The sequence below is a fragment of the Hemitrygon akajei genome, chromosome 3 (genome assembly GCF_048418815.1).
Source record: "Hemitrygon akajei chromosome 3, sHemAka1.3, whole genome shotgun sequence".
Classification (NCBI taxonomy): Eukaryota; Metazoa; Chordata; class Chondrichthyes; order Myliobatiformes; family Dasyatidae; genus Hemitrygon; species Hemitrygon akajei.
The window spans coordinates 192,580,898-192,607,247 of NC_133126.1; the positions used below are offsets into that span (position 1 = coordinate 192,580,898).

The following is a 26,350-nucleotide window of genomic DNA, read 5'->3' on the forward strand; positions in this document are numbered from 1 at the left end:
TCTTATGGCTTCAGGTGACCCTGATCGAGGGGCTAAGAAGTTGCTACACCTAGCCCAAAGGTGACCTGCAGGCTAGTGAAGGAAAAGAGTGCCTTACCCCTCCTTTGACAGAGACGTTATCTCCACTCTGCCACCAAGGTGATCGGTTCTTGATTAGTCAGGGTGTGAAGGGTTTTGCGGAAAATGCAGAAGAATGAGGTTGAGAAGGAAAATAGACTAGCCATGATTACATTCCGGTACTGACTCAAGGGGCTGAATGGCATAATTCTGCTCCTATCTCTTATGGTCTTATGAAGCAGAGCTAACTGCAGAGTATTTCTGTATTGGAGCAGCCATTTCAAATCAAGCAACTGCACATATGTACACACTACTCTGTGACCACTTTCAAAATAGGATTCAAAGCAAGCCATAAACTAGTTACAATTACATTATACTGCAGAAGTCCACAATTTGACATGCTCAGAACATCGGTAATGCAAACATGCAGATTTTCTGGACTGTTGGATTTGATATCTATTAATTCCCCAATATATTTCAAATTCTTGACTTTCCAATGTTCCCTGAATATTACTATGAATTTTCCATTTTATTTAGTGATTCAGTGTGGTAAAGGTCTATCTGACCCAACAAGCCACGCTGTCTAGCAACCCACCTATTTAATATGAGCATAATAACTGTGATGCCCTGAGCTGAAATAGTCTTATGCTAACATCTATGCTATTGTGGTGCCCCATTTTAAAGCGAGAGGAGGAAACTGAGACCCTGATCAATTTAAAGAGAGCAAGGAGAACGTGTCTCAGGGACCTGAATGGGAGCATGGTGAATGGAGCTTGATGAACCAGGCCCTGGTGCTTTCTCGGCATATATGATGTATAAACTCTTCTCAGGCTTCCAGCCCCACTACAGGAAGGATGTGGATACTCTAGAGGGAGTACAAAGATGTTGCCTGGATTGGGGAGCATGCTTTATGCGAATAGTTTGAATGAACTTGGCCTTTTCTCCTTGGAGCAACGGAGGGTGAGAGATGACCTGATTGAGATATATAATATGATGAGAGGCATTGATTGTGTGGCTAGTCAGAGACTTTTTTTTCCCCCAGGGCTGAAATGACTAACACAAGGGGGCATAGTTTTAAGGTGTTTGGAAGTAAGTACAAGAGGAATGTCAGAGGTAAGTTTTTCCACACAAAAAGTGGTGTGTGCGTGGAATGCACTGCCATTGACAGTGGTAGAGGTGAATACAATAGGGTCTTTTAAGAGTCTCTTAGATAGGTACATGGAGCTTTGAAAAATAGAGGGCCATGCGGCAGGGAAATTTTAGGCAGTTTCTAGAGTAGGTTACATGGTCAGCACAACATTGTGGGTCAAAGGTCCTGTAATGTGCTGTAGATTCCCTGAAGAAGATGGCAGAGTTTGTCATCAAAACAACAGCTATAATCAATATGTGTACCCGGCAGGAAGCCCGAGAAGAGTTTATTCAGAGCTCGATGAGTTCAAAGGGAGTGAGGGAGTCAGGGTTCCAATGAGTCCAATGGACTCCTGATCTTAATATAGAAAGCTACAATAATGAGTCCAGGGTTTGCCAGTGGACACTCAGTGGCCACTTTACTAAGTACCTCCTGTTATGTTACTGCTATTTAAACATACGGTGGGTTAACAATAAAGAAACATATTCTGGAAGAATTAAAGAACTTTTATTAACAGAAATAAACAAACACAACTTAACCCCGTCACATGCTGATACATTCTGTCAAACCCCGCGCATGCTCAGTTTTCTCCAATCAGGAACTGACACGTGATATTGCACCTGATATCACCACATATTCCCTTCCTTAAAAAGACAAACACTTAACAATGTTAATCAAAACAAATACATAATTCAACAAGTCTCTATCAGTCTTTCTTTGGGTTTCCTTGCTATTATTTACATGTTTTGTCTGGTCTGCAACCTTTAACTGAATCTCTGAAAAATTGCATCTTCTATTCCTTAAAAAGAAAAGCAAATAACAACATTAACCAATGAACAAATCTATATCAACTAACTGAAACTCTGAAGTTGGCTCTTCGCTATCTCAGCCATGACTCCTCTTGTGCTTCTTCTTTTACTTCTTCTTTTCTGCTTTAGGCTTTTCTTCATGTATCTCAACTAAACCTTTTGGTATACTCTCACATGTCTCCTGGTTAGAATCTGGAATTTCAGGTACACAGTTCACACTATCCTCCTCAGCAATCTGCTTCCTTGCTTCTGTTTGAGCTGTATCTTTCCTAATTCATTCCACTTCCATTTGTAATGAAATACAAATCTTCTTTTCTTCATCCAATTTATTCATTAACTGTGTAATCTCCTTTTTTATGCTGAGACTTCATGATTTCAATAAAACTTCTCAATTCCGTTACTTGAGCTTTCACTTCTTGCTTATACTATACCCACTGTGTGCGTTCTTGCTCTAACTGGTGACTGAATCCCATATTCTCTCAATGTCTCTTTCATGATCGCTTGCATTGAAATAACCTCTTTCTGCCATTGCTTTTTCACATCATCAACTGCCTCCTGTTTGGTCATCTCAGACACCGTAGCTACTGCTTTTATACTCTCCATATCAGCATTTTCATAAAGCGTATCTACATAATTCCTCACGTTCATCTTCAATCACTGCATTTACTTGTTTCATTTCAATTTCCTTCTTTCTACTTCTACAACAGTGTGAAGAATGATTAATCTTACTACAATTTATACAAAGTTTGCCATATGCAAAACACTGATTTGGACTGTGTTCCCGCGCACAGCAATCACATGACTTTTTTTTCCAAATGCCGTCTTGCTCTCCGTTGGTTTTGTCGACATATTATTATTTTTCTTGATATATTTGCGTCTTTTTGCATTGTTTACATTGCAGTTTTCAACAAAAAGCTCTTCAGCCTGCAACATTATGGTCTCAGGAGCTTTGCAGAGCGTGAAAGCTTGTTCAAAATTTAAATCTTGCTCACGGAAAAGCCTTTCTCTCAGAGCATTATCTCGAACCACACAAACCAGCCTATCTTTAATAAGACAGTCTGTGAGCAATCCAAACTCACACATTCTACTATGCTTTCTTAACTCTGTAACATATTGATCAATTGTCTCAGTGGCTTTCTGCGCATACATGAAGAATTTGTATCGCTCATATATTAAATTACGCTTAGGTATACAAAATACTTCAAATCTGTCCATTATCGACTTTAAATTGAAATTATCTCCATCTTCAAAGACAAAATTATTGTATACCTCTACTGCGTCATTTCCGATTCAGCTTTGGTTTTTTCTGATTTCTCTTCATAATCTATCGTCAATAAGTACAGTTCAGACTGTTACTTGCATATCCTCCAATTCTCCGCTACATTGCTAGTCAGCTGAAGTTTATGTGGGGGCTGTAAGCCTTCCATATTACCAATTACTGTCCAAATTTTTTTCTTCTTTTAGTTCGATTATCTTCGATTCTCAATTTTCCCGTATTATTCTTCCAAAAGCACTACTGACACCATGTTATGTTACTTCTATTTAAACATACTGTGAGTTAACAATAAAGAATCATATTCTGGAAGAATTAAAGAACTTTTATTAACAGAAATAAACAAACACAACTTAACCCCGCCATATGCTGATACATTCTGGCAAACCCCACGCATGCTCAGTGTTCTCCAATCAGGAATTGGCATGTCATTGCTCCTGATATCCCCACACCTCCTGCACCTAATAAAGTGGCTACTGGGTGTATATTCATGGCCTTCTGCTGCTGTCACCCATCCACATCAAGGTACGGCATGTTGTACATTGAGATATACTTCTGCACGCCATCATTGTAACACGGTTAGTTGAGTTACTGTCACTTTCCTCACAGCTTGAACCAGTTTGAATACTCTGCTCTGACCTCGCTCTCATTAACAAGGTGCTTTTTGCCCACAGAACTGCTGCTCACTGGATGTTTTTTTGGGTTATTTTTTGCACCATTCTCTGTAAACTCTAGAGACTGTTGTGCATGAAAATCTCAGGAGACCAGCAGTTTATGGGATACTCAAACCACCCCATCTGGTAGCAATAATCATTCCATGGTCAAAGTCACTTAAATCACATTTCTTCCCCATTCTGATGTTTGGTCTGCACAACTGAACTTCTTCACCATGTCTGCAAGCTTTTATAGACTGAGTTGCTGCCACATAATTGCCTGATTAAAAATTTGATTAAATTTGCAGGGCCCTTTGTGTTATTAAGGATCCCAACTATACATCCAGCATCCTCTCTGACTTTCTACCATCAGGCAGGAGACTGCGATGCATAAAAACAAGAACAGACAGGATGAGAAATAGTTTCTTCCCCCCAGGCCGTTAGACTTTGAGCTCCTTGCTACATCGTATTCAAAGTGTCACTGGTTAATCTGTTCTGTACCTTACAATATTTAATATTAATAATGCACTTTAGTTTTTTTTATTCATGTGTGATCCATCTGTAGACTTTATCCTTAACTTCATAAGTTATTGCATGTTATGTGTACTACTGTGCTTAGAAACATCAGAGAAACATCTCACTACAGAGAAACATCTCATTTCTATGTATATTATATGGTTATATACATTATATATGTTATGTACATACATATAGTTAAATGACATCTAACTTGACTATCAAGCAGGCATTTCTAATAAAGTGGCCTCCAGTGTAGATTGGAAAATATTACTTAAGCTTTAGTCTTAGGGAATTGACTGTTGATTAACAGTGGTAAACACGTAAGGATCTCATGATTAACGGGAAGAATAATAAAACAGGAACACTACAGCTAGTGCTGGTACTTAGGGATAGTGTAAGATGCACAGAGGAGACACATCAACCTAAAGAAATGGCAAAGCTGAGGTCTGAGAATAACTTAGAAATCTTTTTGCTCCTCTAACAATGGAATCCCCGATCTGTACTGAACCCCTCTTTACTCCCCACTTTCTTTTTGAGCCAGAGACCCGGTCACTGTGACTGTCTCCTGGTTAGTTCCCCAACCCCAACTGTATCCGAATTGGAATACATATTATTATATTATTGAGAGGAACAACCAAAGTGATACTCTGTATTGACTGCCTATTCACTTTCTCTCTCCCAGCTACCTGTCACCTGAAACTTACGGGTGACTAGCTCCCTGTAGCTCCTCTTCATCACATTCTCCTGTCTGAGCCAAAGGTCATTGGACAAAAATAGTTCAGCATGGACTAGAAAGGCTAAAGGACCCTTTCATATGCTCTATTGTTCTCTGACCCTAAATCAACAAAGGAGGACTAAGGGATTAATTAAGACAGAGAATACAGTGTGTCAGCAAACTGGCAGCTAGCATTAAAAGTGACAGCAGAAATTTCTAAAGATAAATGAAGTGAATATAATTAGTGAAAACAAATAAGAGCTCTTTACGTCAGAAGTATAGGAGTTTATTATTGGGTTCAAAGAAATATAGGATCAATTGCCCAAATGCTTTTGTTTGTCTTTACAAGGAAGAACCATTCACACATATAAGGGAATCAAGGGCTGAATGAGAGGATGTCATTGATGGGGTGAGATGCATCTCTACTAAAGGAGGTGTAAGGTGTTCATTCCCTCTGCTAGTCTGCAGGTTATCCTTGGGCAAGGTGCAGCACCTGCTTAGCCCCCCAATCAGAGTCACATGAAGCATGGGAGCAAGTGCTGGATGGTCGTATGAGCAGCTCGTGCATATCATAAGTCCTGGATGTGCGACCACTGATGCCAGGCTAAAAATGCCTGATAATGCCTGGTGTCACCCATCTTGTAAAGACACTGCCAGAAGAAGGCAATGGCAACCTAGGTATGCAGAACAAATTGGCCAAATCCATTATGGTCATGGAAATGCCATGATCATCCATGTCATATGACATGGCACATAAAGAACACATGAAGGACTTGAAAGATGGATGTCAGCATTAGTAAAGAAGAGGAATGAGGTAAATTAATAGAATCTAAGACCCAACAGTCTGCATTGTTAAGGAAGTGGCTTAAGAAGAAGAAAATGCATTGGCAGTCATTTTTTTTGAAATTCATTGGACTCGATCAGTTTCCATGGATACAGAGTAGCTAACATTTAACGAAGAGAAAGCAAATTGATGGAGTTAAAGACAGGTTAGCTTGCTATTTGTTTGCCAATACAAGTCTTTAACACATGCTGCAAAAAGCAGTGGTCTTAGTCCAGATTGCTTAGGAAGTCATTCTGCCTTGATGCATGGCAACTGCTCTGCACATGACTGCTAAACACTGCAGGGCATTGCGAACACAGCTCGGAACATCATGGGAAACAGCTTCCCCTCTACGGGCTCTGTCTACACTTCTAGCTGCCTCCATAAAGCAGCCAGCATAATCAAAGATCACACCCACCCTGGATGTCCTCGGTTTTCCCCTAGCAAATTACAAGAGCCTTAAAGCACGTACTACCAGGTTCGAAGCTAACCTCTATCCCATTGTTATCAGTTACGATCAGTTATCACTGTTATCTTACGATCTACTGTGTTGTGATCTTCCATTTCATTGTTTACCTGCATTGCACATCTTCAGTAATGTTACAGGTTATTCTGCATTGTTGCTCAATGTGTTGGGTAATCGTACGATCTGTATACTATCAGTAGTGAAATCACTTGAGTCCAATATGACGTTCCCAAGGGGTTGTGAATTAACTTAATGGAGAATTCCTGTGCTTGACTTTGTTTAATGTGGGGAGGCTGATGCATGGGCGGCCACCACTCAGTTGTTGACAGATTGGGGTCAGGGTCCAATGGCATGGAATGCAAGACAACACTACTGTTTTCCTCCATCTGCACTGTAGTTGTGATGTGTTATCGTCTTCTGCTAGCTCAATTCAATTCAATTCCTGATGCCATCACTCTTTGTCTGGAAACTCCTCCTTGACCATTTCTCCATAGGTAACAAAGCCCCAAACAGCACCGCTCTCAGGATCTCAGAAACACATAAGCCTCTCCACCATGACCAGGTGACAATCCATAGAGACGGATCTGTAAAAACAGCAGGCAAGACAAGTTTTTCACTGCATCTTGGTACATGTGACAATAATAAACCAATTCCAATATTTACCATCTGCCAGCCAAAAGACCTATCACCAAACATGACATGAAGTATTGATATTTTATTTAAAATGTGTGACACCTTACCCTCTCTCCATTCTTCCTTCCCTTCTCCAGGTTGAGGACCTGATTGAGCAGATCCGTAATGTCTTCATCCAGAACTTGCATGAGATCAATTGGATGGACCAGAAAACCAAAGAAAAAGCAGAAATCAAAGTAAGAAGGGGGGCACAGTAGCGTGGTGGTTAGTGTAATGCTACTGCAACACGGGTGACGCAGGTTCAATTCCGCTGCTGTCTGTAAGGGGTTTGTACCTTTGCTCTATGACAATTCTCCCAATGATGTACGGATTAATGAGTCACAAGGGTGTACTGTAAATGGATAGCACGGACTTTTTGGGGTTGACTTGCCTATTCAATAGTAAAAGGGTGGCACGGTAGCTTAAAGGTGACTTAACGCTATTTCAGCACCGGCGACCCAGGTTCAATTCCGCCCCTGTCTGTAAGGAGTTTATACTTTCCCCTGTAGATTCTCCCCAGATGGTCCAGTTTCCCCACTTATCCTGGGGTTAGTAGGTTAATTGGGTGGCAGAGACTCATTGGGCCAGAAGGGCCTGTTACCCTTCTGTATTTCTAAATAATAAAATAAGAACTTCCTGGCCCAGTTAGACTCACCAAGAGGATTTTTCTTTCTGTTGTTACATCCTCATTGGCAGAGTGAGGATATCGCTGAGAGGGCTGTCAGTTATTCCGCTCTCCTAACTGCTACCTTCTTGAACAACTACAGTCTTCAAAGCTACTGGATAGGGACTCGCAGTGAAGAGCTGGTGATACATTTCCAAGAACTTATGCAATCTGTCAACCACTCGAGTCCATTTTGATCTTTTCATAAAGATTGGGAGTGATCCAGTCTTGACCCCATCATCTCTTTAATCATATCATCTGATTTCATTGAAGTAAATGTCAAGTCAGGAAGGTGTGCAACTTGAGTTACAGTACACAGTAACACACACAAAATGCTAGAGGAACTCAGCAGGTCAGGCAACATCTGTGGAACAGAATTGAAAGTTGAGTTTTTCGGCTAAGACCCATCTGGAAAAAACATCGACTGTTTATTTCCCTCCATAGATGCTGCCTGCACTGCTGAGTTCCTCCAGCATTCTGTTACTCTGGATTTCCAGCATCTGCAGAATCTCCAATGCTATAGAACAGTACACATATTACAGTCCCTTTGGCTCACAATGATGTGCTAACCTTTTAACCTACTCTGAGATCAATGTAACCCTTCCCTCCCACATAGCTCTCCATTTCACTTTCATCCAAGTCCTACTTAAAATTCTCTTAAATATCTCTAATGTTTATGTGTCTACCATCATCCCTGGCAGCATGCTCCACATATCCACTACTCTTGATTTAGAAAAAAAATACTTCTGATATCCCCCTTATACATTCCCTTTGCCCTTTGTATTAGCCAATTTATGGTTGGGAAAAAGACTGAGGCTGTCCATTCAATCTATGCCTCTAATCACTTTATATTCCTCTATCAAGTCACATCTCATTCTCCTTCACTCTAAAGAGAAAAGCCTTAGCTCGCTCAATCATAAGACATGCTCCTTAATCTAGGGAACATCCTGGTAAAACTTCTCTGCACCCTCTCTAAAGCTTCCACATTTTCCTATAATGAGGAGACCAGTATACCAAGTGTATACTAACCAGCTTTTTATAGAGATGCAACATTACCTTATGTACAATCATTTATTAAACTTCCAATTATGCAATCACTATGTCCTGTGTCAGTATGTTGCCAACAATTTCCAGCATCTGCAGAAACTCCTGTGTCTCCTGTGTCCTTTCATTGTAATCTTTTTCTCTTTGTGGCACTCCTCAGAACATATTTTCAAAATTTCAAATCTTATATGTTTTCAAAATAGTTAACTGCCCTATATCTTCTTTTCTTAAACATGTTTTACCTTCCGAAATGGATCTTGGAGCAGAGTTGCCTCTGGTGCAGAATTAGTTGACTCTTCTGTGTTAAATTCCTCAGGTTTCATTCAGATTAGGCTAGTGTTAATCCATGTGACTAGGCTAGTGTTAGTTGGGTGGTGTGGTTTATTGAGTCAGACAGACCTAATCTGTGCTGCATCACTTAATAAATAAAGTTTTACTTCATCATCTGCAATCAGCACAAGATATAACACATCAAGCATTGTAGGAAAAACTGCCACCGGGGTCTAAAACAGTGAGATATTAAAATAATGCAGATGCTGAAAATCTGAAACAAAATCAGAATGTATGAATAGAAACATAGAAAACCTACAGCACAATACAGGCACTTCGGTTCACAAAGTTGTGCCGAACATGTCCCTACCTCAGAAATTACTAGGATTACTTATAGCCCTCTATTTTACTAAGCTCCATGTACCTATCTAAAAGCCTCTTAAAAGACCCTATCATATCCGCCTCCACTACCATTGCCGGCAGCACATTCCACACACACTCACCACTCTCTGAGTAAAAAACTTATCCCTGACATCTTCTCTGTACCTACTCCCCAGCACCTTAAACCTGTGCCCTCTTGTGGCAACCATTTCAGCCCTGGGGAAAAGCCTCTCACTATCCACATGATCAATGTCTCTCATCATCTTGTACACCTATATCAGGTCACCTCTCATCCTCCTTCGCTCCAAGGAGAAAAGGCCGACGTTAGACATATTCAGGCAGTATCTGTGGTGAAAGGAGCAGAGCAAATATTTTGGGTCCAGAAACCCTCATCAGAAATGCAAGAAGTGGAACACGTTTGAAGTCACACAAGATATAATTCAGTAGAGTTGTATATTGTGCAAGTGAGTTTACCCCCAGCTCTTTCCTTCTAGATGAAGGCAATCAGACAGAGAATTGGATACCCACAGGAAATCATGGAAAATGCCAAATTGGATAAAGAATACAACGATGTAAGTAGCTGATTCATTTGCTCTTAAGGAAAATATTTTGGCAGGACTGAAAAGGTTCTCGTTGAAGTTTAAAGTTTTACTTTGCAGGGCTTTGCAATATAAGAATCAGAATCAGGTTTATTATCGCTGACTCAGATGATGTGAAATTTGCTTTGTGGAAGCAGTGCAAAGACATAAAAACTACTGTAAGTTACGAATTAAATAAATTGTGCAAATAATTAAGAAATAAGGGTAAATAGAACAGTCCCATTAAAACATCAGCAACATAGGAACAGTTTCTCATACACTCAATGTTTTAGAAACACTTTCCTCCCCTCTGCCATCAGACTTCTGAACAGATCACGAACACGACTTCACTTCTGTTTGACTGTTTGTCGTATTTCTTCTTGTGGAGTAAATTTATTTGATATGCCTTGCACTATATTGCTGTCACAAAACAACAAATTTACTGACTTATTGACAATGATAATAAACCCAATTCTGATTCTGACGTCACCACTATTCTTCAAGCAGACTGGATTCCTGGCTTCAACCACACCTTCCTTTAAGCTATTTGAACTGTTGGTATTTGCTCCCGTAAAGTATTTCACAGCCCAAGAAGAAAAGTCCCTTCTATTGAAGACATAGGAGCAGAGTTAGTGAATTGATTAACCAACTTTAAGTTAGTGGAGGCTACTAAGGCTCCGGACTTTCTATTTTAAGTCAGTTCACAGCTGCAGAATGTTTCAAGTGTTTTATAAGATCATAGGATATAGCAGAACTAGTACAGATGGTTGTGAAAGCCAAACCATTGAGTATATTTAAACAATATACATGATGTGCTGGAGGAGCACATATTTAAAACAGAGGTTAATAGGTTCTTGATTAGTCAGGGCATCAATGGTCATGGGTAGAAGGCAGAGGAATGGTGTTGAGAGGGATAATAAATCAGCACGTGAACACTAGGGGGCAGCGTCCACCCCCGGCTTGGAAACAGCACCACAAAGCCTCTATTGGAACACACCGACTCTGTGATAATAAAAAATATACTTAAAAAGGACAATAACACCTTTGGTCGATCCCATAGAAGCGACTGCGATCAAAAGCACTGCCATCTTTCTTATGAGGAAAGGTTGAGCAGTCTAGGGCTTTTCCCTGTGGAGCGAAGGAAGATGAGACATGACTTGATAGAGATGTATAAGATGATAAGAGACATAGACAGAGTGGACAGGCAGTTCCTTTTTTTCTGTGCAGCAATAGTTGATACAAGGGGGCATTGCTTTAAGGCAGGAGTTCCCAAACTTGACCTACCTTGTGCAGCTGGATCCTGGACTTCCTGTCAGATCGCCGGCAAGTGGTAAGAGTGGGCTCCCTCACCTCCACCCCTATGACGCTCAACACAGGAGCCCTTCAGGGCTGTGTACTAAGTCCCCTCCTTTACTCCCTGTAGACTCTTGACTGTGCTGCCACCCACAGCTCTAATTTGCTAATTAAATTTGCCAACAACACTACATTGATTGGCATTATCTCAAACAATAACGAGGTAGCCTACAGGGAAGAAGTCATCTCTCTGACACAGTGGTGTCAAGAAAACAATCTCTCCCTCAATGTTGCAAAAACAAAGGAGCTGGTTGTGGGTTACAGGAGGAATGGAGATGGGCTAACCCCTATTGACATCAATGGATGTGGGGTTGAGAGGGTAAACAGCTTCAATTCTTTGACATCCACATCACCGAGGACCTGTACACACTCGCTGTGTGGTGAAAAAGGCACAACAGCGCCTCTTTCACCTCAGATGGTTGAAGAAGTTTGGTATGGGCCCCCAAATCCCAAGAACTTTGTATAGGGGAACAATTGAGAGCATCCTGACTGGCTGCATCACTGACTGGTATGGGAACTGTACCTCCCTTAATCGCAGGGCTCTGCAGAGAGTGGTGTGGACAGCCCAGCACATCTGTAGTTGTGAACTTCCCATGATTCAGGACACTTACAAGGACAGGCATCTAAAAAGGGCCTGTAGGATCATTGGAAACCCAGGTCACCCCAACCACAATCTATTCCAGTTGCTACCATCCTGGAAATGGTATCATAGCATAAAAGCCAGAGCCAACAGGTTCTGGGACAGTTTCTTCCACCAGGCCATGAGACTGATGAACTCACAATGATTTGAGTGTACTCTATATTATATTGACTGTTCTATTTATTAGAAATTATTATAAATTACAATGATTGCACATTGCACATTTAGATGGATATGGAAGGTAAAGATTTTTACTCATGTATGTGAAGGATGTAAGAAATAAAGTCAATTCAATTCAATTCAATGCCATGGAACTGTAACATTAAGCAATGGGTCTGTGACTCCAGTTGGGAACCCCTGCTTGAAGGTGATTTGATGGAAGTATTGGGGGGATGTCGAGCTAGGTTCTTTACACAGAGAATGGTGGATGCATGGAATGCACTACCAGGGTTGGTGGTTGAGGGAGATACATTAGGAACATTTAAGAGACTTGCATTGATAGGCACATGGATGTAAGGAAAAAAAGGAAGCTGATGGGGGAGAGATGAGTTAGATTGATCTTAGATTAGGTTAAATCTTAGCACAGCATCATAGGCTGAAGTGCCTGTACTGTGCTGTTGTGTTTCATGTTATATGCTGTATCTTCACCCTGACAATTACCACCATTCCCATACTTCCAAGTGAGGATATATCCGCTCCCAGGTTGTGTGAGTCAAATAAAGTGATGCTGTCTGGCTTGAGGTTCAGATGTTCTTTCCATGACCCACTGTCTCTCCATCTTCCCTGTAACCAAAGGACCATTCACCCTTCCTAACATCTTACTGAAGTGCTTTAGCTAAATGTGCTGTCAATGCATATTCCGGTCCTCCCCCACCAACTGTCTCGTCCTTAAACATCAAATCTCCATTGCAGAGTCCATCCTCTCCCTCAAAGAGTCATAGAACACCCCAGCCCTGCACCACAGAAACAAGCCCTGCAGCCCATCTAGTCCATGCCAATCTGTTACTGTGCTGTCCCATTGACCTTCACCAGGACCGCACCCCTCCATGTACCGATCCAAACTTCTCATAAAGGTTGAAATTGTACCCGCATCAATCATTTCCACTGACAGCTCATTCCACACACTCACCACCCTCTCAATGAAGACATTCACTCTCAGGTTCCCCCCTTAAATATTTCACCTTTAAACCTTAACCTATGAACTTTAGGTCCAGCTTTCCCAAACCCCAGTGGAAAAAGCTTGCTTGCACTTATCCTATTTATACCCCTTATAATTAAGTATACCTCCATCAAATCCCCCCACATTCTCCTGCACTCTAGGGAGTAAAGTCCTAACTTATTCCACCTTTCCCTGTTGCTCAGGTCCTCAAGTTTTGCCAACATCCTTGTAAAATTTCTCTGCACTCTTTCGATCTTATTGAAATCATTCCTGTCAGTAGGTGACTGGAAATGCACACAACACTTTAAATTATGTATCACCAACATCTTGTACAATTTCAACATAACATCCCAATACCTATAAGACCATAAGATATAGGAGCCGATGTAGGCCATTCAGCCCATTGCATCTCCTCCTTGAATAATCATGGGCTGATCCAATTCTTCCAGTCATCCTCACTCTCCTGCCTTCTCCCTATACCCTTTGATGCCCTGGCTAATCAAATACCTACTTATCTCTGCCTTAAATACGCCCAATGACTTGGCCTCCACAGCCACTATTGGTAACAAATTCCAGATTTACCACCCTCTGACTAAAGTAATTTCTCTGCATCTCTGTTCTAAATGGACGTCCTTCAATCTTGAAGTCGTGCCCTCTTTGTTAGGCTCCCCTACCATGGGAAATAACTTTGCCATATCTATTATGATCAGGCCTTTTAACATTCAGAAAGTTTCTATGAGATCCCCCCTCGTTCTCCTATGCTCTGGGAAATACAGCCCAAGAGCTGCCAGATGTTCCCCATACGGTAACCCTTTCATTCCTGGAATCTTTCTCAAGAATCTTCTCTGAATCCTTTCCAATGTCAGTATATCCTTTCTAAAATAAAATACTTGTACTCAGTGCTCAGATTTATGAAGGCCGGAGTGCCAAAAGCTATCTGTGATGCCATTTTCAAGAAATTATGGATCTGTATTCCAGATCCCCCTGTTCTGCCACACTCCTCATTGCCCTACCGTTCAATGTGCAAGTCCTACCCTAGTTTGTCCTCTCAAAGTGCAACACCTCACGCTGTCTGCATTAAACTATATCTGTCATCTGTACTTGTACCCTTAAGTCATTCCATTCTGCCACACTCCCCAGAGCCCAGTCTATACCTTATGCCCTAGCTTAACTTCCAAAAAATTACCTCTTTGCAGTGGTCTATGTTAAATCTATCTCTCATTCATTTGCCTACTTGATGTAGATCCTGAAGGCCTTGGCAAATGGCTTCTCTGTCCACCAGTGTTGGTGTCATCCAAAAACATATTAAACATGTCACTTGCAGGACAAATTACCATGGCAAATTAAGCTATTAAGCAGTACATATTTGTGTACTGTGGGAGGATACCCATGCACTCAAGGGAACAATGTATAAATGTCTTAAAGACAGTGACAGATTAAAATTCAAAGTCCAACACACTGGGACGGAATAGCATAACCGTAACCGCTACTCTGTCATGGCGCCCCACGATATTTAGATGGGTACAACATGGTAACAGGCCCTTTTGAGCCTATGCCTCCCTTGTGTCTTTCCTAATACATAGCAGAAGGTAGTGCAGGAAGTTGATTTTGGAAAAATCTCAAAAAACTGTAATTCCCTCTGCTGTACAATCAGACTTTGCACCGTTCTGTTGTTTCCCCATTATTGTTGCACTTATTATTACTCTGTGTTTACCTCGTAAACAGCATTTGCTCAAGCAGTTTCATTGCACCCTACCCTAGTGTACAGTATACAGAGCAGCATGGTAGTGTAGTGTAATGTGGCTGCAGCACGGGCAACATGGGTTCAATTACTGCCGCTGTTTGCACAACCGCCCCGTGACCTCATGGGTTTCCTCTGGTTGCTCTGTTTTCCTCCCGCGCTCCAAAGGCGTACAAGTTAGCAGGTTAATTATTCACACGGTGGAATTGGGCAGCATGGACTTGCAGAGTCAGAAGGACCTGTTACTGTGCTGCATTCCCTAAGTAATTTTATGATTCCAAGATGGCACCGATCAACCATGGGGAGTTCTGTGGGCTGTATACAATACTTGTAAATGAACCTTGGAAATTTTAAGTAAAAATAGCGACATGACAATGAGCTAATTTTAACCTGAATCTGCATCAAGTGATTATTTTGTCCATACTGTCCTTGCTGGTACGATAGTGGCACACTCAATTGCAGCAGCCTCTCCAAGTCCAACAAATAATTCAAATGTTTGACTTAAATGTATTTTTGCTTGTGACCGCATTGGTAATACAAAATATTGAGAGATTGGTTCTTTAGTTCATTGGTGAGGCCGATGGCAGAGGAGCTGTCTTCCCTTGGGGTGTTGCATGGGCCAGACCCACCTGCAGCGCCGTCGCTTGCCGCAGCCACCCAGGAGAGGAGGTGCCAGAGAAGGCATGGGAGAGCACTTTGGCCCAGAGGTCATGCTGGAATCTGTGCTGGGTTGGGGACTGGTCCCTGCCGGCCTCCTCTCCCATCAGTGCTGCTCTCCAGTGCTTACACCCTGGAAAACAAGCTAGAATGCTTGTGTCTGTGGCTGACCCAGCGTGAGATGAGGAACTGCTGTGTACTTGTTCTTGGAGAAACATGGCTCGACGACAACATCAGTCTTCAGACCATACCACTCAGTGAGTTGTGCTGATATTATTTGTTAGCGTATGGGCTATCATTATTATGTGTGCTGTGTGTGATTATTCTGCACCTTTGCCCAGAGGAAAGATGTTTCATTTAGCTGTTTACATGCATATGATTGAATAACAATTAAATTTGAACTAAACAGTTCCAGTGAACTTGAATATAAAAAGCATGTATGATACTAATTGTGTTTTCTTTCTTCTTCAGTTGCTATTTTCCTCTGATGAATATTTCAGCAACAAACTTCAAGTTCTACAGAGTGCCCAGAAATATAAGCTGCAAAGCCTCAGACTTACAGTTGATAAAGAAGAGTACGTTTTTCTTTATTTAATTCTCTCGTCACCGGCAGTTGCCTTGTAATGCTAAAATGCAGACAATAAGCAGATGACAATTTTCTGCATGCACTGGTCCAGTATGTTGCAACGAGTATTGATTATTCATTTCCACCCAATAAAGTAGCCACTGAATGTTCATGTCTTCTGCTGCTGTAGCCCAGCCACTGCAATGTTTGATGGGTTGTACATTCAGAGTTGCTCTTCTGTACACCCGGGGTCAGTATTAGGACTGCTGCTTTTCACATTGTTTGTCAATGATTTGGATAATGGAATTGATGGCTTTGTGGTAAAGTTTGTGGATGATACGAGGATAGCTGGAGGTGTAGTTAGTGCTGAGGAAGCAATACGATTGCAGCAGGACTTGGACAAATAGGAAGAATGGGCAAAAAACCGGCAGACGGATACAGTGCTGGAAAATGTATGATAATATTTTTGGTAAAAAGAACAATAGTGTAGACTATTATCTAAATGGGGAGAAGTTTCAAATATCAGAAGTGTAAAGGGACTTTGGAGTTCTCGTTCAAGGCTTCAAGAAGGTTAATTTACAGTTTGAATCTGTGGTAAAGAAGGCAAATGAAATGTTCGCATTTATTTCAAGGGGAATAAAGTATAAAAACAAGGAGATAATGCTGGGGCTTTATAAGGCACTAATCAGTCTGCACTTGGAGTATTGTCAACAGTTTTTTCAATTAGGTCACCCCTCATTCTTTTGAATTCTAGTGATTTGAGGTCCAGAGCTCTCCAACTAACAACCTGTAAGTCTTTGGAATGTGGGAGGAAAGCAGAGCACCTGAAAGAAACCCACATAAATACAGGGAGAATATCCTTAAGGACAGCAGTGGAATTGAACCCAAGTCACAGGCACTGCACTAGCAACAGGCTAACCAATGCACTACAATGGTCAGAGTACAAAAAGTGATACAAACAATGCTGGTGGAACGCAGCAGGCCAGACAGCATCTATAGGAAGAAGCACTGTCAACGTCCTGATGAAGGGTCTTGGCCCGAAACGTCGACAGTGCTTCTCCCTATAGATGCTGCTTGGCCTGCTGCGTTCCACCAGCATTTTGTGTGTGTTGCTTGAATTTCCAGCATCTGCAGATTTCCTCGTGTTTACGAAAGGTGATGATCACTTTACAATTGGATGGCACTGAATATCATTTTCCCCAATGTAACTGCTTGATAGAGCTTTTGCACAAGATTGATCCATTCTCTTTGCTCTACAAAGGTCTCATTTCCCCCTTCTGAAATTTAATCATCCTAACAGTGTAATAAGCTGATGCAGGAAGACATTTCCTGGATAATTTACGTCTACATCAGTGGCCACTCCATTAGGTACATCTGTACACCTACTTGTTAATGCAAATATCTAATCAGCCAATCATCTAGCAGCAACTCAATGTGTAAAAGCATAGTGACATGATGAAGAGGATCAGTTGTTGTTTAGACCAAACTTCAGAATGATGAAGAAGTGTAGTCTGAGTGGATGTGCAGAGTATGTTTCCCATGGTGGAAGAGTCTGGGAGCACATGATACAGGCTCAAAATAGAGGGGCATCCTTTTAGAACGGAGATGAAGAGGAACTTCTTTAGCCAGAGTGTGGTGAATCTGTGGAATTCATTTCCACAGGCTGCTGTGGAGGACAAGTCTTTATGAATATTCAAGGCAGAGGTTGATGGATTATTGACTAGTCAGAGCATGAAGGGATATGGGGAGAAGGCAGGAGATTGGTGCTGGGAGGAAAATGGATCAGCCATGAGGTAGTGGAGCAGACTTGATGGGTCAAGTAGCTTAATCTTGCTCCTATATCTTATGCTCTTATGGATTAATAGGTTCATTTTTCATGTGGGCAGCATTGATACATTGGGCAGGAAGGGGCTATTACTACATTGTATCAGCCCATCCTGATGGTGACCAGTGAATCAACGTTGAAAAATGTATGATGATACAAAGCAAAGAGAATGAAGATATAATAGTTCAGATTTAACAAATTATCTCATAGTATTGTCAAATTGTATAAAATTGAGGTTACAATCTAGTCGCAAGGGCATTTCAACTCAGGTAGTATCTGTTGCCAGTTCTGCTGAATGTCTGAAATTTGGATTTATTGTTTATGACTTAAAAACCCAAAAGAAGTCTTGTTATTCAGTAGGGTCATAGAATTTCAGGATGTATATTGTATACATTTCTCTGATGTTAAATTGAATCTATTAAGAATATTTAGTATAAAAACAGGCCTTCAGCCCATCTAATCCATGCCAGCCTAATCTTCTGCCTGCTCCTATCTACTTCCTCCTGGACTAAAGCCAGAGGGTGGCAAATCTCTTCCATCCTTGTGTTTGTTAAAAAATTTCTTACGTGTTACAATTGAACCCACAACTGTAACTTCTGCTGGCAACTCATTTCACACTTGCAGCACCCTCTGTGTGAAGCTCCCCCTCAGGTTCTCCTTAAATATTTTCCCTTTCACCATGAACCTATAACCTTTAGTTCCCGTCTCACCCAACTTCAGTGAAAAAAGATTGCTTGCATTCATCTTATCTATATCCAGTATCATAATTTATACTCCTATGAAGTGTCCCCTCTTTTTCCTGCACTCTAAGGAACAAATTCCTAACCCATTCAAATTTTCTCTATAAGTAATTTCCTCAAGTTCTGGCAACATCCTTGCAAATAGTCCCTATACTCTTTCAAACTTATTGACTAAGTAGATGAACAAAACTACACACAGTACTCCAAACTTGGCCACGTTGATATCTTATACTACTTCAACATATCATTCCAACTCCTGTACTCAATCTTTCAATTTATAAAGGGCAATGTGCCAAAAGTACTCTTAATGATGCAATCTACTGATTACACTACTTTTAAGGACTTATAGATCTGTATCCCCAGGTACCTTTGTTCTACCACACACATCAGAACCCTACCATTCACTGTGCAAGTCCTACCCTGCTTTGCCCTCCCAATGTGCCACATGTCACACTTGCCTGTATTAACTTCCGTCTGCCATTTTTCAGCTCACGTTTTCAGCTGGTCCAGATCCATCCCCAAGCTTTTCTCGCTTTCCACTATCCACACCTCCCCACAAATCTTGGTGTAGTCTGCAAATCTGCTGATCCAGAAAATACTGAAAGAAAGTCTCTTGTTTTCAAAACATGACAAAACCACACCATGGAAATTTTGTTGGTATTCTGTCCAGCATGCCAAGCATTTGCAGAGAGGGCAGGCTTCCTGCACCACAGCTTTTCTGATGCTCTCGACACGTATAGGGATGGAAATTCCTTCATAGATCCAGCCTCCTCCCAAACAATCATAACCTTGAGTTCTGTCTTTGCGGAGTTTGCATGCTCTCCCTGTAACTGCATGTTTTGTCTATTCCAGTTTCCCCTCACATCCCAAAGATGTGAAGAGGAATTTCTTTAGCCAGAGGCTGGTGGATCTGTGGAATTCATTGGCAAACATGGCTGCAGAGGTTGAGTCCTTAGTTATATTTAAAGCAGAAGTTGATAGTTTCTTGATTAGTAAGGGCATTAAAAGTTATGGGGAGAATAGAGATCAGAGGGATAAAAAAAAATCAGCTGTGATGGAATGGTGAAGCAGACTCAATGAGTTGAATGGCCTAACTCTGCTCCGATGTTTGAAATATTGTGGAATACTGGTAACTCGGGTTAGCTATCTGCTCCTATGTCTTATGGTCTAATGGTGTGGGCTTGTAGGTTAATCACCTCCGTAAGTTGCCCTGAGGGTGTGGATGAGTGGGAGAATCTGGGGGTGGGGTGGGAACTAATAGGTGTGAGGAGAATAAAATAGGTTTAGTGTAAGTGGGTGCTCAACATTTGGCACTGATATGATGGGCTGAAGAATATTTTTCCAATTTATGCACTTGTGCGAGGACTTATAACCATGTAACAATTACAGCATGGAAACAGGCCATCTCGGCCCTCCTAGTCTGTGCCGAACGCTTACTCTTACCTAGTTCCACTGACCCGCACTCAGCCCATAACCCTCCATTCCTTTCCTGTCCATATACCTATCCAATTTTACTTTAAATGACAATATCAAACCTGCCCCTACCACTTCCACTGAAAGCTCGTTCCACACAGACTTGATCCCACCAGGATTCCTGATGGACTTCTGAGATTGGAATTGTCTTCCCTCACTCTTTAAATTTTTTCATTAAGTGCCACTAATTAAACAGACTCTTACCATAAACACAAGAGTTTCTGCAGATGCTCGAAATCTTGAGCGACACACACAAAATGCTGGAGAACTCAGCAGGACAGGCAACATTCATGGAGTGAAATGTCCAGCCGAAGTTCGGGCTGAAAGTCTTCACCAGGATATGTTGCCATGGGACCCAAGAACTGGAAAGTCAGCCTTCAACGTTACAAATAAACTCACTTGCCATGGATCATTTGATTGCAATGTTTCAAATTTTTCACATCTAATTCCTCTGTCTTTCAGTTTATGGAAAGATTTTACAATGTTTGGTAGCAGGGAGGGGCACTGAAATCAGGAGGCCCATAAAACACTAGGCCCATTTTCTAGATGCAGAGGCAATGGGGGAGGGTGGGGAAGATGACAAGAAAATGATTGTGGACTTCAGGAAGGTGCAGATGAACTACCCCCCTCCATGCATCCATGGCACCGCCACAGAGAGCATTAAGTGCACTTAGTTTCTGGGAGTTCACATTACGGATGACCTCAATGTTACTTCCCTGAATAAGAAGGCACTGCAGCACTTCAACTTTCTAAGGAGATTGAGGCAAGTGAGGCTCCACGGCCCACCCACCTTACCTGAATTTTACAGGTTAGCCATTGAGAGTGTCCTGGCAAGCTGCATCTCCATCTGGTATGAGAGCTGCCAAACACTGGGTTGAAAGTCCTGGCAAAGGAATGTGAGAACAGCTGAGGGGATCATAGGGGTCTCCTGAGCATCCGTCAGGATATTTGTCAGAAGCAGGGCCCTTAGTATTATTATGGATCCCACCCATCCATCCAACATCCTCTTTGACTTTCTACCATTTGGCAGGAGACTGCGATGTACAATTCAAGAACAGTCAAGATGGGAAACAGCTTCTTTCCTCAGGCCATCACGCTTCTGAACTCCCTGCAGCATCGTATTCAAAGTGTCAGTGGTTAATTTGTTCTAATCACAAACAAGAGAAAATGTGCAGTTGCTGGAATCCAAGAACACATGTCTAAAATGCTGGAGGAACTCAGCAGGCCAGGCAGTAATTTGTGTGTGTTGCTTGAATTTCCAGCATCGGCAGATTTTCTCTTGTTTGTGATTGGATTACTACACTGTGAAGTCTTTTGCAGGGATACCTACCCTGAAGAAGTTTAAATCTTCCCTTCGACGGGAGTTCAGTGAAAACCTCTGTCACTGCTCCCCCTCTGTGATTTCTGCTGCCCTCTGACTCTTTGACATGTGCTCACCCAGACCTGCTACCACAGCCCCATATCCTTCCCAGGAACTCATCTTCGCTGCCAGCCCTGATGAAGGGTCTTGACCCAAAACGTCAACTGTACTCTTCTCCATAGATGCTGCCTAGCCTGCTGAGTTCCTCCAGCATTTAGTGTGTGTTGGTTAATTTCTTCTGTACCATTATTTTTACTTTCATAAGTTATTGTGTTATAAGACCAGAAGACATAGGGGCAGAGTTAGGCCATTGAGCTCATAGAGTCTGCTCTGCCATTCCATCATGGCTAAACCCAGATCCCACTCAACCCCATGCATCTGCTTTCTCGCCATATCCATTGATGCCCTGACCAATCAGGAAACGATCAACTTCCGCCTTAAATATATGGACGGACTTGGCTTCCATCACATTCTGTGGCAGGGCATTCCACAAATTTACTACTCTCTGGCTAAACATACCTCCTCCTTACCTCTGTTCTAAAAAGGTCGCCCCTCAAGTTTTTGGATACTTCCACCATAGGGTGGATGTGGAGAGGATGTTTCCTATCTAATCCTTCCAACATTCAGTAAGTTTTGATGAGACTCCCCCCCATATTTGACTAAATTCCAGTGAATACAGGCCCAAAGCCGCCAAATGCTCTTCATATATTAACCCCCTTCATTCCTGGAATCATCCTCATGAACTTCCGCTGGCCTCTATCCAATGACAACCCACCCTTTCTGAGAAATGGGGGCCCAAAACTGTTGGCTGTACTCCAAGTGCAGCCCGACTGGTGTCTTAAAAAGGTTCAGCATTATTCTCTTGCTTTTATATTTGATTCCCCTTGAAATAAATGCCAACATTGCATTTGCCTTCGTTGCCACAGATGCAATCTGTAAACTAACCTTCTGGGAGTCTTGAACGAGATCTCCTAAGTCCCCCTGCATCTCTGATGTTTGAACTTCCCCTCATTTAGATAATAGTCCACACTATTGTTGAACCACTGTGCTTGAAATTTAGTCTGGAGAAACATTGTCTCGTTTGATGGGATACACGTATATAGTTAATTGTCAATAAATTTGACTTGAAGGGTCAAATGAGGTGGGGGGAAGTCATTAATTTGCATCTTTCTTTGCTTTGCAGGTGGATTTCAGGAGCTGCTGTGATAAATGCATTCTACTCTCCAAGCAGAAATCAGATTGGTAAAACATTTTATTAAACGTTCCTGCTTTCAGTTTAATTTTATATTCTTTATGGGCCATGGACTCCATTCATGTTCCCAAGTAATCCACAAACAGCCCAATGACTTGGCAGATGTGGATGCTGTTCTATGTTTTGGAATATGGCCCAACACTTGTGTCTGAGGTGTTGAGGTTTATACTACAAGGGAATAGGTGGAAAAGGTGAACAGCAGAGTTGGGGGTTTAATTCCAGTGCTGTCTGTAAGAAATTTCTGTGGAATACATGGGCTTCTGCTGGACGCTCTGGTTTCCAAAGAGATACCAGATAGTTGATAATTGGTCATTTTGAATTGTCATCTGAGTCCAGGTCAAATCAGATGTTGCTGGCGGTTCACCTCAAAGGACTGGAGGGAGCACAGTCTGCACTGTATCTCTAAATAAGATCAAATAAAGTGGGAATCCGATGGGAGAGCAGTGTGGACCGTGGAAGAAAGGGAAGGAGAAGAGGCACCAGATGGAGGTGGTAGGCACAGTTAATATGTAGCTTCCAATAATTATATATCCATTCTATGTGGAACAAAAGAAAAAACTGGCAAAGTCCAGATAATGATAACAAGATAATTTAAAGAAAACAGTGAGACCCAAGAGTTGGTAAAAATTTCAGAATTCAGCAAAGCCTCTGTCAATGTTCAGAAAGGAAATGGATGGGGTCACTTACTGGGGAAGAACAAAATGACAGAAATTAAACAAATACTTTGAAAAAGACACAAGAAGTCTCCTGGAAATAATGGAGAACAACAGATCTGGCCAAGGGCTGAAGAAAATTAGCACCAACGGGACCAAAAGTTGACCCAGGACGCAATAACCTGCATCTCGTTTTTTTATAAATGCCATGACGGTGAAGCTGGGAGGGTTGTTGTGGTGTGAACAAAGTTATTGGAGAGTCACTGACACTAGTGGATATAGAAGTGTTTATTTTGCAAAAATGAGCAACAGGCACCATATTGAGACAGTCTTGGAAGAAGTGGCCTGCTGTCCCAATATTATATGACATCTTTATATGCTGTAGATCAAAGGTAATGTAACAGCAGGACAATTCCATAGTTACAATGCACCTACAATGCTTCCTTTGAATTACATAGTTTTCACGCACCTCATTCTTCACACCCACAGACCAGACAGCCAAAATGAATGTTATCCCCGCTGACTCTAGGTTGCGTTCATGCATATGCAAGCATTTGAGGTCTTAGTGGAGTGTTCTTTTTAAATTTGTGATTGACCCCACCCTGCAGCTCCAGGAAGCCTGTTGTCCTGAGCTGCATTTTAAATTCAATTTGCTATCCCTGATCAGATCTGAAGAATGGTTGCTGTTGAAATTAATATTTGTTATATACCCAAATCTAGAATACATAATTGTTATGATAGAATTATTGAGCTGAACAGTAAGGAAGCTGGCTTTTTTGGCCTACCCCATCTAAACCTTTTACCATTTACTCTGATCCAAGTTGCCTGTATTAGGACCATATCCAACATCTTGCCTGCTGAGTTTCTATTTAAATGGTCCCGGAGGAACATTGTTTTGTTTTTACTGTGTACTGTACCAGCAGTTATGGTTGAAATGACAATAAAAGCAGCTTGACTTGACATAATTTTATTGAGTCATGAAGGCTTCCCAAGAGTCGGGAGGTTCCAAATGTAAACCAAGATTTAAGAAGAAAGAGACTGGAAAAAAAAGGGTAGCTCGAGACAATTTATATTAACATCAATAGAAAGAATGATGCTGGAATTTGTTATTAAGGAAATGGTAACAAGGTCCATCAAAATTTTTAAAAATTGAGAAGTCAACCTGGATTTAAGCAAGAAAAGTCTATTTAAGTTTTGTGAATTGTCACTGCCAGAATAAGTGAGGGAAAACTACTGAATGTGGTGCATTTTCACTTTCAGAAGATCTTTGATGGGACCATAAGATAATAAGATTTAGGAGAAGAATTAGGCCATTCAGCCTATCGTATTCTATCAGTCAATCATGGTTGATTTCTTTTCCACTATTGTAAAGGAGAACAATACTCCATATCAGCATAAAAAATTCAATAAGCATAAAGAAAACAATAAAGGAACAAAAACAATAAATATAAACACAATCCCATTTAACACACTGTACAACTTACTTACATAGAAGGCTATGCCAGGTGTAAGTGAATAGAACCAAGCACAGACGAGATAGAACAAAGGCCTGCTTCTGTGCTGTAATACTCAATTACTCCAAAGTGTAGTACATCACCAAACTACCAACATTAAGAAAGTCAGTTGCCTTTCTGACAACTAGCATACCTTAGGAATCAGAGCTAGTATCTGTCACACTGTGTCTTCAGACCCAGGCATTGGATCACACAGAGACTCAGATGGGTTAAACAAAGTAAGGAATTTTATTAACAAAAGAGATAAAACAAAAAAGTGGAACTTTCAAGGTCTCAGATAACTTGGCCAGAACTACACCAGGGAAGGATCAGGACCACCAAACCCCAAGAGGTTACCACTGCCCCTTTAAAAATGCTTCAGGGCATGAAGAAATCCATGCCTAGCTAATTGAAACCCCAAACTCTTTACAAGCTTACAATTAACAATTCTGTTAAGAGACTAAAGTCTAAGCATATTTACTTGGACACCTGCAAAGACTCGAGGGGAGTTAGATAGATAGATAGATAGATAGATACTTTATTCATCCCCATGGGGAAATTCAACATTTTTTCCAATGTCCCATACACTTATTGTAGCAAAACTAATTACATACAATACTTAACTCAGTAAAAATATGATATGCATCTAAAATCACCCTATCAAAAAGCATTAATAATATCTTTTAAAAAGTTCTTAAGTAGTTTACTTAGATACATTATATACAATCAACCCCGGCACTTTAACATATCTTACTCCTGGCGGTTGAATTGTAAAGCCGAATGGCATTGGGGAGTATTGATCTCTTCATCCTGTCTGAGGAGCATTGCATCGATAGCAACCTGTCGCTGAAACTGCTTCTCTGTCTCTGGATGGTGCTATGTAGAGGATGTTCAGGGTTTTCCATAATTGACCGTAGCCTACTCAGCGCCCTTCGCTCTGCTACCGATGTTATACTCTCCAGTACTTTGCCCACGACAGAGCCTGCCTTCCTTACCAGCTTATTAAGACGTGAGGCGTCCCTCTTCTTAATGCTGCCTCCCCAACACGCCACCACAAAGAAGAGGGCGCTCTCCACAACTGACCTATAGAACATCTTCAGCATCTCACTACAAACATTGAATGACGCCAACCTTCTAAGGAAGTACAGTCGACTCTGTGCCTTCCTGCACAAGGCATCTGTGTTGGCAGTCCAGTCTAGCTTCTCGTCTAACTGTACTCCCAGATACTTGTAGGTCTTAACCTGCTCCACACATTCTCCATTAATGATCACTGGCTCCATATGAGGCCTAGATTGGAAGTAATTGGAAGTATCCAAGGGCAATTGCAACTTAAATGAAAACTAGGAAAGACCTAACCATAACGCATACAAAATCAGAACTGCAATA

At 41.5% G+C, this 26,350-nt stretch overlaps 1 protein-coding gene across 6 annotated transcripts in view; it reads left to right on the plus strand.

Moving 5' to 3' along the window:
- Positions 1 to 26,350, plus strand: part of LOC140725765 (neprilysin-like) — a 306,429-nt gene that overhangs the window by 232,102 nt on the left and 47,977 nt on the right. For all 6 annotated transcript variants that reach the window (XM_073041648.1, XM_073041645.1, XM_073041644.1 and 3 more), the window contains exons 14-17: positions 7,215 to 7,313; positions 9,970 to 10,047; positions 16,075 to 16,178; positions 22,750 to 22,808. In XM_073041648.1, coding sequence (XP_072897749.1) covers positions 7,215 to 7,313; positions 9,970 to 10,047; positions 16,075 to 16,178; positions 22,750 to 22,808 — 340 coding nt within the window. The remainder of the gene's footprint in view (positions 1 to 7,214; positions 7,314 to 9,969; positions 10,048 to 16,074; positions 16,179 to 22,749; positions 22,809 to 26,350) is intronic.